Here is a 13,801-nt window from a genome sequence, read left to right as displayed (position 1 = left end):
ACCATAATGATATGATATTATTGTTATAGTCTGTAGACGAGTATAACGGCCTTAAATAGTTAAATCAAACGCGGATAGTGAATACGCCGGTGGCCGGTCGCCGAGTACAATTTATAGAATATAATAATAATAGTAATAATAATAATAATAATAATAATATAATATCATACGCGGGCACGCGGCGGCGACGACCGGCGCGAAAATAGTCGCGCGTGCGCGCACGACAATAAGCCGACGATCAGTTCGGCCACCGACGGAACGCTGTAATTCCCAGCGCCCCGTGTTTTTCACTCGTCGCCCGCCAACCGAAGTCCGAACTGCCGACTGCAACCGGTCTTCGCCTGCAAAGAAGTAAGAACGTTATTTCAATGAGAACGAAAATGATGCACTTTGGTACCAAAGCTTATTATATTATTATTCTGTGTTAATAGAACAAATTATTATTATATTATTATTTGTATCTTATTACTGTCATAAGATTGCAGAGGTAAGTTTAGAAATAGTCGGGCGTGACCGACTTACTGGTATCGAGTACCTATATAACGATTATCGTGAACCGAACACTTGGAATTTGTTTCAGATGTTCTACAAAAAAGGTACCAGAAAGTTATTGCAAACATTGCAGCCGTCCGGAGTCGACAAAGAAAATTCAGTTGGGACCGGCAGATTTCATAAACACAAGTATGAATTTATTTTTAGATTTTTAGATTTATTACACCTTAGTTTACTATTGTTTGTATGTGTAATGCCGAGTTGCATGAGCAATCGATAAATATTCATTGAATCAATAGTGAGCTAATGGTCCCTTAAATAATATGATTTAGTGGCCCATGATTGGTCCATTAAATTTTATTGAACCATTAAAAGAATTATTTTTTCTTGCAACCTGGAATGTGTTACATCAGTTCTGATCCTAAAATATTGAAGCCACAATTTAAGACTGCAGTAGATGTTAAATCCGATGAAAATAAATCTTTAGTTGCAAAAGTAAATCCATCTCTCTACAAAAAGTTAATTATCGAAGATCTCACTAGCATTGGTATGCATTTACTAATTGTATTTTGTTTTATATTTAACAGCTTTTTATGAACAATATTATGCAGAGTACAAATTTAATGATTATGAATTTGCTATTTTAGTTGGTCCTAGTGAAAAATATTGGGAGGTTACTGCAGAACACCGTAGGAAGGCTTTGGAAGAAGTTCTTGAACAAAATCGTAAATTACTTTCCATAGTGATGGCATTGGGAGAAGAAAATGCATCTTGTAAAAAATTACTCGAACAAACAACTGATCTCGTTAACACATTAAAGGTATACATGGAATAGTTGATTCATACAAATACACAATTATTATGCAAAACTGCAAACTGAAACAAAACAATGTTATCTGATTGTTATTCAATTGAATAATTAACTAATTATTCTATTTTTAGTTGGATTTATGATAATCCAGTATTTGTACAAAAATATATTTCCTTTAAATACATAAACAAAAATTAAATTAGTTTAATATAATTATAGGAAGTACTAAATGAAAAAGATCATAAATCAACTGAAGATTATGTCGATAATGACATTTCATCAATCAACTCAAATCAAATTAACAGCAACGATGATTCTTTTGGCAGAATAAATTATTTTTAAATGTAACAATTAATTCATTTTTTTCAAATTATTAAATTGATTTTTTTTTGTTCCTACCAAGTATTGTATTATTTTGAATTAAGCTTAATCATATCAATATTTTTTTAAGTAAATATCCATTTTTAACAGTTTTTATGTTATATATATACGAAAATGAAAACAATGATGATTTGTTAATCTAGACATTTTGACTTAATTGCTTTACAATAAATTGTATATATATTGAAACAATAAACTAATTTGTAAGTAATTAAAGGAACCTAGATATCCTTCCTTATGTTAAACAAGTAGTTCAAATTCATTGGTATTTTAACAACATCCATTAATTTGTTCTACGGTATATACTATATTGTGTTCTATTTTAATTATTAGGTTTCTAATTGATTCATAGAGATTCTTCTAATATATTTGGACAAAATGTGTACATGGCCCATGCATTTAATTAAAGTAAGTCAAAAAAATGATAATTTTATCTTCAGTTAAATGTGATAATTAAAATTTAGCTTTAACAGTAAGCATATGACACCTCTAGATTTTTTCAAAAGAAACAAAGACCAATAAAAAAATTACTGATGACAGAGAGAGAGGTTAGGGCCCCTTTGTTGGAAAAAAATAGCATACAACTTAGGTATCGTATTTTATACCAACCATAGCAATAGAAAGAGAGATTAGTTCAACAACATTTTGTAGAAAAAGATAGCATACACCGAGTGACTGATCCAGGGCTTAATTTTTAGCAGGGCAAAAAGTACAAAAGTCAGCCAAACTGCACTATGTTATGCTGATAGGGAAACTACGATGATTGGGGGGGGCAAATGCCCATTTTGCTGCCATTGCATAAACCTTAGGGCTAAGGTAGTCAGGTCAATGTTGGCACTTGGCAACCTACAGTATAGTGTATGGGGAAACGTTACGGAATTTGAACATTCATTTTCCGTTTCCATAGGTAATGGAACTGTTCTATGTAAGTGTTTAATTCGTTCTCTGCTCGTTGGTTCTCCATTTGTATCATGATTGTGAGTAATATTGTAGATTTTTTCAGGGGATTTTTATTTCACAATTCACTGTCTGTACTCTGTAGTTCAGTGAATTTACTGTAAAATTAAGTATAATATTTAATAATCGTACCAATACATGAAATACATCGATGATGTTAATATATTTTATGTTAACAGATTGTATAAACTCTAGATTAAAAACAAATAAAATAAATAAATATTTTATACTAGACTACTAGAGAATATATGATTTAATGTTTTTAAATTATAAAATATTTACCGAAAAAAAATTAAAACAATAATATTGTTAGGTCATAACTCATAACTGACATAACTATGACTATTATGCAGTGGCGGATATTCGGGGGGATAATTATTACAATATAAAATAATGGGAAGGGTTGAACGTCATTACCTCCAATTCACCCCCCCCCCCCTCAGAACTAGGATATATCCGCCACTGTGACTATTAAGTCATAATATTAATATAAATTATTACATATTCCTATAGTTGTTAGACGATCAGCATTAAGATACACATTACGGAGAAATGGATTACGGAATAACTTTAGTAATCACTAATAAACTCATAAAAAATCGGCATTTTGGTCCGTATAGCCACATATAGGCGCAACTAGGGTTAAAATTCTGAGGGGGGGGGGACTAACAAAACTATTTATTTAAAATAACCCATAGGGGGCTTATATCTAAATCAATAAGGATTATTTGTGGGGGTGCTAAATCTTAGTCAGGGGAGGCTAAGCCCCCTAGTTGCGCCAAAGCGTATAGGATATATACGTTGACTAAAAATCAACCTTTTGTACAGGTTCAAGGTTGGCGAAGCTGCTGGCGAACGACCCATAATTCCTCATTTGATTTATTGTTATTATACATTATATTATTTGTATATATATTATTTGTTGATATTACTATGTATTAATAGCCACTCTTTATAACTAAATAATGCCTAACATTAAGAGTGTCATAATCATATACCATATACGAGCATAAATTTCATATAGTCACACAGATGTTTATAATATGCCGCGTATTATAGGCATCTGTGGTTACATATTGTTATGTCCTTATCTAAATAAACTGTTCCATCGGCTCAGACGACACCCATCATCAACCCATCATCAACCCGATCAGGACAACAGCATTCTCCATATTGTGTACGCCCTTGGTAGTTGGTGGTAGTCATACGTGATGAGCTATATAATATAAATTATGTTCAGTATAATATTTTTGCGTCTTTAAATAATAAATGTATTTTTTTAAATATATGAATGACTGTATTCTTAATTTATTTATTATAAGATTAACGCCAACCGGCTTTTATAGAATGGTATACAGTATATACATATTTAAATCGGATGGATAACGACACAGAATTAAGTACAAACTAGACTAGGTAAATGAACATAAAAATATTTTAACAAAATACATGAGATACAATGTGAATGTAGATCACAGTTGATTGGCCAACCTAAGCATCTTGATATCATGAACTAAGAATATTTTTTAGTTCATATTATTACAGGGTTGGGATTTATAAGCACTTAAAATTGCATAAATATGCGCTAAAAATTTAAAATATGCAATAAAAACAACAAAATATGCAAAATAAAGGAGATGTATTAACTAATAATTTTTTAATAGAATTTAAACATCGTGCAGTGAGTTCGGCAAACCGCAGGTACCTGCAGTTTTAAAACCAATAGGTTTTTAAATTTTGTTATATAAATAGAGATCATGACGTAAAATAAATCAATATTCTATAATTTATTTCTATAATAATTAGGTAGATAGAACTATAGTAGGTTTGAAAGTATAAAGTATGAGTGTATGACCTACCTATGATACCTAATTAAAAAATTTACTTAAAATGAAATTATAAATTAATAATAAAAGAATTTCCATTTATTAGTATGATCATGATTACATTTTGTTTTACAATTTGGAACTAAAAAGGGAACTCGTTTATTTTCTAAAGGAACGTAAAATGAACGAAATTCTTTAAGAAAAAAAAGCACAAGGAATAGAATCAATTTATTAATAATAGGTATTCCTTCTATATTTCTAGATGAACAAATTAAGTTTTGTACTATGTATGAAACGTGTCAAACACTCTAACACCGATTCCTACTTTCTAGAAATTTTGATTCCGGTTTCGATACGGTTCTTATAAGTAAAAAACAAAAATATCGATTACACGGAAAAAAATAAATAGTTACAGTTACCATTTAAATAGTCACCCTAACCATAAACCATGGTAGCTATACAGACTATCATTCAACATGGTTGGGAGACCTAATTGTCTATAGTTGATATACATTATACATTATGCCACAGTGACTAAAGGTTGAACAAATTGTTGCAAAAAATATGACATAAGTATGTTATAAATTATAATACTATAGCTATCAATAAAAAATATCATATAATATTATTGGGCGATGTACCTACCTTATAGAACGGCGTGAACAAGATCGTTTTAAAAATAATTTAAAATTACCCCGAACATATTTTTAAATATTTCTCTTGCAAACACCAACTTTCAATTACAAAAATAATAACTATAACATACCTAGCTATTTTTTGTTTAAACATCCATCCAAATATGCCAAAATATGTACTTCAAAGGCATTTGTATTATTTTAAATATTTTTTAAATTATTGCAAACAAAATTTATGAGGAATCTATTGTATTCAATTTTTAATAATTTTTATGAAGAAAAGAAATTTTAATGTCTATAAATAGCTCAAATGGAGTCGACATATTTTTTAATTCATGCCATGTCTAAATTATATGCCAACATAATACCTAGGTAAATTTTAAAAATTTCAAGTACCTATATACGACTATTATTTTAAATGGTTGAATTTAAATATTTTTGATTTTTCTCGATTATTTTAAGTGTTTGGAATTTTGAACCCCAACTAATGTTCAAAAGACAAAACGTATAAGCTAAATCCAATTTGCTACCATTCTCAATATTTAAGCATTTTCTCTGGTATAAATGGTTTTTAGACACGAAAAGAAACGTATTATATCATTCACCGCTCTACTCAGAATCTAAAATTCACAAAATTTCTAAACATCAACGTGAAAAAGTTCTTTGATTACTCTTGAAATATCGTTCTAAAATATTTAAACAAGGGTTCCACCTAATTTTTCAAAGGGTTTCCGTTTCAGGAGGCAAGGGCAGTAAGTTATATTTATATAAGCAGGACGGTTCCAATTCATGGACCATGCCACCATGGCAATCTAGTCATTTAGACCAAGTATTCTCAACAATAAGATATGTTTATAATTAATGTTAATAATAATGCTTTATACATGTCAATAATTATTAAACGATTTATAACAAATAATAAATATTTTTCAACTGCTATTGTAACAATATATCAGGAGCCTTGTATTCAATTTTCACGCTTTTTGGCCCAACAAACAAACTTTAACGATATTAATTATAGAAAAAAAAAAATTAAAAAAATTGAAATTTGAAATCATACGTTAATAGCTCAAAAAGAGTTAGAATATTTCAAAATTCTATGGTGTATAGAAAATGAAAATATTAATATCAAAAAAAAAATGTCTATAAGAAAGTCAAATTAAATTTTTATGAGCGTTTGAAGTTCATATTTTTACAACATTGGATACTCAGTTTTCTCATGTAGTGATTTTCTTATTTTGTTTTAATTCAATAACATAAACATTCAGTGAATTTTTCATGTATTTGTCAAAGGTAGACAAAATTATGAGGAATTTTGTATTACATTTTCAAATCTTAGATTTAAAAAGAAAAATTTTTATGAACTTCTAACTCAAATTAATTTGTTCACTTTCATCATTTTTATGTATTTTGCGAGGTATTATGTTAAGATTTGAACTTTGAATGCTTATAAAAAAAAATTGTGACTTTAAATTTAAAATTTTTTTAAATATCGTTTTAACATTATATTAGGGAGCCTTGTATTAATTTTTCAAGACTTTTTACCTAACAAATTACATTTTATTGACATTCATAAAAAAAAACTAAAAAATGTTGAAACTGAAAATGTCCGTAAAGAGTTCAAAACAAATCAAATAGGTATTTTTGAAATTTTTACCGTGTATAGAAAATGCAAAACAACCAGTAACAATTTCATGTAGCTACAGTCATTTGTTTAAGAGTTACAGCAACAAATTTCCGTTTTCCTTAATTTTTATGTTGTTTTTCCTGGCGCTTTTGAAAATTATTGAGAATTTTAAATTATGAATCCTCTTGAATGCACCAACTAGAATTACTTTCCTACCAAACAAGATAATTTAGAAGAAAATCGATGCAGTTTTACTGCCCCAAACAGTGGTGACACAAAAAAAAGTATACATCATTGTAAAATCAATACATTGATCGCTCCGCTCAGAATCTAAAATATTGTATTACAGTACAATTATATTATGGCACTCATATTGGATATTTTCTGAGTACCGTGGTATAGGACTGTAATATGTTAAATACATTCCACAAGTTTAACTGTATTTGATATTCAAATGACTTGTGACATGTAACTATTGTGATGAGAGTAACCTTGGTAAGCATTTAAAAATACAAAAAAATAATTCCTGATTTTAAAATGTCACAAATTTCAATCAATTCACAAGTATACCTGTCACAAATAATGTGATTCGAACACGATTGTAAACAGTCAAAATCACAATAAAACAAAAGTCCGTAGTTAATATAATTTATAAAATTGCTATTTAATTCTTAGTAATAATAATCAACATACCAATTTATAAACTGTGACTAATAACTACCCGAGAATACTCATGAGAGTTGAAATACATTCAATATTAATCATCTAACTTTTAAACACACTGATATTTGTGAATATTTAACATTATGTCAAATAAATGTTTAATCTTCTCTTAAATTTATAAAAATTTTGAGAAAATTCCTAAAATAAATTTAAGTAATAACATTTTATTATTGAATATGAATATTAAAAAATATAATGGCACTAAAATACATCCGAATAATTATAAAATTATAAAATTTCTTAATGTAAGTTGTTTTAAATAATAAAGAATTTTCTTCACATTAATTTAGTAAATAAGGATTATAAACAAAAGGTGAATTTAAAAAGAGGGTTATTTGATATACTCATTTGAAATATACTTAATTCATACTTGTATCCAAAATATTATACTCAAGTTAATAAATCAGAGTGTTTGGAATTCTATTAGTTTTATATTTAATTTCAGATGTTCTTCATTTTACCACAATCAAGTAAATTATTAACAATTATAAATATTTTAGTCTTCTAATGTGACATTTTTAAATAAATATGACATGGACTCTTTATTATGAATTCTGCGAATAGCCTCTGATAATAAAATACTTATGTCCACAGTTTTGATTTTGTGACATTGCATTTTTTGGATTTCATGAGGAATTGTATTTGTCACAACCACCTATAATAAATAAACATAATGCATTTACTAATTAAAACATGACGTATTATTATTAATTTACTTCATCAATTGGTGAAGATTCAATGAGTCTTGGAGCATCAGAAGATAAAAGACCATGAGTAGCTAAAACATAAATTTTATAAGCACCACGTTCTTTCAATACTTCAGCAGCAGCTACAAACGATGCAACATCATCTACCATATCATCCTGAAAAATATTTATATTTTTTTAAGAAACTATCATTAATCATGTTGTTAAAATCCGTAAATTTTTTGATTTTTTTTTTACTGACCACCATAATAGCTATACGGCCACCAACATCTCCTACTACATTAATAGGAGGTTTTTCTTTGGCTGGATGCTGTGGTACTCCTACTCCAACATCCATCGTTCTTGAACGAGATGTTGATGGTGGCGGAGAATTTCTTCCATCAACCATATCGGAATCAGATTCTTTCTGTTCTCCATGAATAACAGCAATCCCTAAACGTAAACGTTCAGCATACGATGTAGCTTTTTTTGCTGATCCGGGATTTCTTGCAACAATCACGGCATTACGATAATCAGGGATCTATTTAAATTTTAAAACAACAACTCTTCAACACAAATTCAAAATTCTACTTGCAATTAAAAAAAAATGTTTAGATAATATAATTTTGAACACAAAGGACACCGTGTATTATGTTCCGGTGTTTGATTTAGAGTGAAAGCAGTGGCATTCTTGTATTTAAAAATAATATATAGTATGTTTATACATTTTAAAACTAATATTTGGAACATTGGAGACCTACACATTCTTGAATATATTGTAAAAGGAATGGTGATGCTCTCAAATTGTCGACTGGACATTCAAAAAAGCCTTGAATTTCTTTTTGGTGAAGATCCATTGTAATCACATGAGTTAAGCCTGACGAACACAACATCTTTGCCAAAAGTTTGGACACAATAGAACCACGTTTTCGCATTTTACCTTAAGCAAAATCAATTATTAATTATTCATGAAGGTTTTAAGTGTAATTATTTAAATACATTGTTTACTGTAGGGTAGATAAGGAATAACTCCAACAATGCTTTTGGCAGAAGAAGTTTTGCATGCATATGCCATGATCAAGAGTTCCATTATATTATTATTTACATCTCTAAAACAATTCCATAGAATTTAATTCATACAACAAGGTTTATAATAATAATTATCTTATAGCTAAACATAGGTAATTAGTAATTACTAAAAAGGCATATAATATTATGCAAGAGGAATGTTAAAATAAAGGTTGTGAGTTATGATGTAAGTATGTAATCATTTAAAAATACAAATAAATAAATACTCTAAAATACTAAGAGATGTAATTAAATATTTTTATAATTCAGTGAACATTAAAATGTTATTCAGAGCAAATGTGTCAATGTACTATCTTTATAATAATAATGTGACTACATCGTTATGACATTTAAATTGTAATTATTATTACTTTTATTTTTTTAAATGGTTGTATGATAAGTATTATATTTAACAATACTATAGGTACTAGGTTACTTTAATAGTTTAAGTAAATAACATAGAAATGAAACAATATTTATCATACAGAGAATCACCCAATAAAATGATGTGAAGTTAATCAAATAATAATAATTATAAAATGTATGATTTATAATATATAAATCTTTGATTTACTAAAAATGTTTCATTTATTCATAAGAATTGCTAGTATTTGACTATTTAATAAGCATCACAAAATTAAAATAATTAGTAGTAAGACTGAATGGTATGTTTTTATAGTTATATCAAACATAAGCTTTTTATACAAAATCAGAGCAAGTCTAGAAACCAATCCACCTTAATATTTTGTTAATACATAGATTTAGTATTTTCAATAGTGAAGTAAAAAAACAGTAATATTGTAGGTAGTATAAAGAATTTGCATAGAGTTTAAATCAGAAATTTTTCGTTGGTTTCATAAATAATTATACAATATATAATAGGCAGTATCTAAAAAAAATTTATTTGGGAAAAATATTAGTATAATATTAAATGTCTATATTTGTTTGTAAATATTAAATTAATTAAGTTTGTTTTATGTAAAACCAACGTTGAGTTTGAGAAATGTTTTGCTTCCTTAAACTGTTATAGTATCAACAGTCAACACCGAGTTAATAAATTTGTAAAGCAGCCAACTAATAAAACTTATTTTTAGCAAATTTAAATAAAATTGCCAAGTAAACAAACATATTGAATGAACGCCTGCACAACATAATAATATTAACAGATATTATTTTATACAATAGATTCCCTATCAATGGACCTAAATTCAGATACTCTTTTGTGTTTAAAATCCAGAAAATACCATTAATAATATTCAATATGTAACATTATATATTATATCATTTACGGAAAATCCAAGTTGTATAACAGGTATTTGTATTATGAGATTTAATTTTTGTTTTTATAATTGTAAATGGCAATTACATTTACGTCATAATGTCTACCTAATCAATGGTTACAAACAATTTTAGGAAATTAACTAATATCAAATTTATCATTATTAAACTATTTGTATACATACTTTGAACCAGTTTGAATGATGTATATGTCTTTTCCACGTACGGAGTCACTTATTTGGACAGATGTTTCTCGGTTTGTTGTATAAGAAACGGCGCATCGAGCCGGTTTTACACCAAGTCGACTGTGAATAATATAATGGTTTAAATAACACCATTAGCTCGTGAAAATTAAAAATAGTGTATAAATTATAATTACCGAGCGACCAAGTTAGCTAGTTCGAGGTGCGAATTTCCGCTAATTATCATGATGTCCGTCGATGTAGCTATGTCCATGGTGATTTATACGTTTGGCCGCCTTCAAAAATTATTAAATATTTCCAAATTGTTACAACAAATCGACAACCAGACGGGGATTACTGCTAACACCCAATGGCCAATGTGTAGATTTATAGAATAATATTAAACATTGAGGTTTGATCGATTTGAAAATAAATGAACTAGATAAGCCTAATTTTTATTTTTATCTGCATATTGGGGATCAAAGACGTTGTACTGTTACGGAGATAGCTGAGGCGGCGCACTTGTTGATTGTTGATTAGGTATTATCACGAACTAAGATAATAGTATCATGAAGCCTTAAAGTATTAAGAATAAAATATATAGAATAAATATTAAATATAGAATAATTCAAGTCTTCATGGTTGAAATAATATACAGGTTATTGCATATTTTTATGTCTGTAATATCATATATTATCTTGAAAATTAACTTTCGTTTCCAATCCATTATAATCGTGGTTCATTTAATGGCAATTAAATTTTAATCTAAATTCTAATGCGTGATTCGTGTTTACTGTTTACTAAAGTGTTTAAGAGGATGTCAGCGCACTATCGGTTTTCTCTCTCTGGCCCACGTGCAACATAGACAAAACGCATTTGCGCAGAATCGTTTTTTCTATGGTTTTAAGAAATCTTAGAGTAAAATCACCCATTACATAAAAGATAGAGAATAATATTTTTGAGGGAATGTCATATCGATTTCTCTAAATATTATTTCAAAACAATTTAAACATCATTTAAATTTACAACATTTTTTTGTTTATTTTAAACACAAAAACAAAATCAAATAACAATAAAATCTAAAATCGATATGACATTCCCTCAAAAATATTATTCTCTTATCTTTTTTGTAATGGGTGATTTTACTCTAAAATTACTTGAAAACATAGAAAAAAACGATTCTGCGCAAATGCGTTTTGTCTATGTTGTGCGTGGTTCAAAGAGAGAAAACAAATAGTGCGCTGACTTCCTCTTAAGTATAACAACTATAATACTATTAATAGTATATTGATATTAAGGTAGGTTATCCAAACGTCGTAAACTAATAGTTATTGTTAATTTATTATATTTACCTAGTCTTGAAACTTAAAAGTAGAAACTCAACAGTCCAAATGAAACCGCACCACAAGTCTTTCATCAATAGAAAATCTCAATATTCCATCGATGAAGACCCTAATTCAGATGATGAAGAAGAAGGTTAGTGTTAGTTCAGACTAAGATGACCCTGGAGAAGTGGTTATTTCCAGTGGAAGTAGTTGAAGTGTTAGTATCACTTCGGGCCTGGATATTGATGGTAAGTTTTTCATGTGTAACGTCTATTTGTTATGTCATGTTATTAAATCTGTATGAATACAATATACACTTTAAAACTTAAACTATATATAGCTTTCAACTTAAATTGTGAGTGTAGAGAATAATGGGAACAAATTTCAATTTAGCTACAAAAATAATTTTGTATTTTTGCATCTTTGCTTTTGAGAACCGAGATATTATTTTCCCATACATTCCATATAATTAAAGTTATTTGAACACCGTTCATAACAATATTAGATAATGTTTTAGAGTGTTTAAAAAAGTTAGAACTCTAGCTATTTTAAGTTATATTAAATTAAATTATTTATCTGAGAAATCACTGTAATTTTTGAAAAAACCCTACACCATGTACAAAAAATATCTGTCCCTCTCCCCACCGCCTGGAAAAAACCTTAGTGCTTTGCCTGATTTTTAGGATCATATTAATATTGATAATTTTCTAAAACCTTCAGTAACTTTCGTAAATAAATTTAATAAATTTTTATTTTTCTCAAATATCCTAGCCCTGGGTTTTTTCATAAATTCATAACTTGTTTAAATAGCGTGGAAAATAACACGTTACTCTATAACCCATAGAATTACTTTTAAAAAGCAATTTTGGTACAATTGTATTAATTTAATTTTTTTTTTCAGATCGCTGTTCTAACTTTTGTTCAATATGTCAACAGCAAACATACATGTCAACAGTAAAATGTTTAGCAGTTATATTTTGAATCTAATTTTTTCAAATTCATAGGTTTTAATTTTTAGCTACCAATATTTTCGAATAGATAATACATATAAATATTATATAATCAAAATGTATTGCACATTATTGTCCTTCCTTTTAGTCCCATTGACTATTCTGTAATGTAATTACTTATTATATTATTATTTTATCGTTTTTAAAACCATTTTTACTCCCTGGTTTGATTATAGCTTTGAAACTAGAGTTTTGCACAAACAAGGATTTGCCCTAGTTTCGAAAAAAAATGGCGTAGATGCTAAAATATAAATAAATAAATCATGAATATTATGACGAATAATGAAAAACTTATTTATTGTTGCAGTAGAATACTTGGATCGACTGAAAATGAAACATATTGCTATAGCAATTTTCCGGGATATTAACTGTTTTTTTTTTGGAAGCCAAAAGTTGCTTCCTGGAACCATAATATCACATTGTCAATCATTGGCAATTATTTTAACAATGGCAAAAAGGAATTGAAGCGCTTTGCTTTTTTAATTACCTAAAAACACTAAGCACCCTTTAATACTAAGTTTGTTTTTCTTTATAATAATTAATAATAAATACATTTTAATATATTAATAAAACTATATTTTTACACGATTTCTACTTAATATTACATTTATACATATTATTTTCCTCATATAAGTATGTTTTCACATATTTTACACAATCAAGCACATGACCACCAGTGGCGCAGCTAGAGCTAAAATATTGGAGGAGGGCTGTAACCCTCACCTGATATTACATGAATGTAACCCGCTGGGGCGATGGGTTACACACTACATATATATTCACTTAAAAATATAAAAAAA

The 13,801-nt window shown here is 28.1% G+C and overlaps 2 protein-coding genes and 1 long non-coding RNA gene across 4 annotated transcripts; 2 read left to right on the top strand and 1 right to left on the bottom strand.

Moving 5' to 3' along the window:
• Positions 1-210: 210 nt before the first annotated feature.
• LOC132949876 (geminin-like) lies at positions 211-1,874 on the top strand. Of its 2 annotated transcripts, none has more exons than XM_061020970.1 (5): positions 211-351; positions 581-681; positions 906-1,039; positions 1,140-1,312; positions 1,523-1,874. In XM_061020970.1, exons 2-5 carry the CDS (start codon positions 581-583, stop codon positions 1,643-1,645), a joined length of 531 nt encoding a protein of 176 aa, XP_060876953.1. In that variant the 5' UTR covers positions 211-351; the 3' UTR covers positions 1,646-1,874. The 2 variants fall into 2 exon arrangements, with proteins under 2 accessions (XP_060876953.1, XP_060876952.1); XM_061020969.1 differs by having other exon boundaries at positions 349-487.
• Positions 1,875-7,374: 5,500 nt separating this feature from the next.
• Positions 7,375-11,109, bottom strand: LOC132950822 (phosphoribosyl pyrophosphate synthase-associated protein 2). Its single transcript, XM_061022403.1, has 7 exons — positions 10,864-11,109; positions 10,670-10,789; positions 9,138-9,247; positions 8,900-9,078; positions 8,401-8,679; positions 8,169-8,315; positions 7,375-8,107 (listed from the first exon to the last, which is right to left on the bottom strand). The coding sequence occupies exons 1-7, from the start codon at positions 10,938-10,940 to the stop codon at positions 7,949-7,951; spliced, it is 1,071 nt and encodes a 356-aa protein (XP_060878386.1). The 5' UTR covers positions 10,941-11,109; the 3' UTR covers positions 7,375-7,948.
• A 235-nt stretch (positions 11,110-11,344) lies between these two features.
• Positions 11,345-13,589, top strand: LOC132950823 (uncharacterized). Its single transcript, XR_009665251.1, has 3 exons — positions 11,345-11,964; positions 12,023-12,239; positions 12,893-13,589. It is a non-coding gene; the product is annotated as an uncharacterized LOC132950823 (long non-coding RNA).
• The last annotated feature ends 212 nt before the right edge of the window (positions 13,590-13,801 follow it).

Source organism: Metopolophium dirhodum, chromosome 8 (genome assembly GCF_019925205.1).
Source record: "Metopolophium dirhodum isolate CAU chromosome 8, ASM1992520v1, whole genome shotgun sequence".
Taxonomy (NCBI): domain Eukaryota; kingdom Metazoa; phylum Arthropoda; class Insecta; order Hemiptera; family Aphididae; genus Metopolophium; species Metopolophium dirhodum.
Note: the sequence above shows the minus strand (reverse complement) of the source record. Positions and strands in the feature narration are given on the sequence as shown.

Coding starts and splice junctions, on each gene's coding strand:
- LOC132950822 (XM_061022403.1), bottom strand. CDS start 10,940: ATGGACATAGCTACATCGACGGACATCATGATAATTAGCGGAAATTCG. Junction 10,790..10,863: donor CTAGCTAACTTGGTCGCTCG/GTAATTATAATT, acceptor TATTATTCACAG/TCGACTTGGTGTAAAACCGG. Junction 8,316..8,400: donor GCCGTATAGCTATTATGGTG/GTCAGTAAAAAA, acceptor AATATTTTTCAG/GATGATATGGTAGATGATGT.
- LOC132949876 (XM_061020970.1), top strand. CDS start 581: ATGTTCTACAAAAAAGGTACCAGAAAGTTATTGCAAACATTGCAGCCG. Junction 682..905: donor GGCAGATTTCATAAACACAA/GTATGAATTTAT, acceptor GTGTTACATCAG/TTCTGATCCTAAAATATTGA. Junction 1,313..1,522: donor ATCTCGTTAACACATTAAAG/GTATACATGGAA, acceptor ATATAATTATAG/GAAGTACTAAATGAAAAAGA.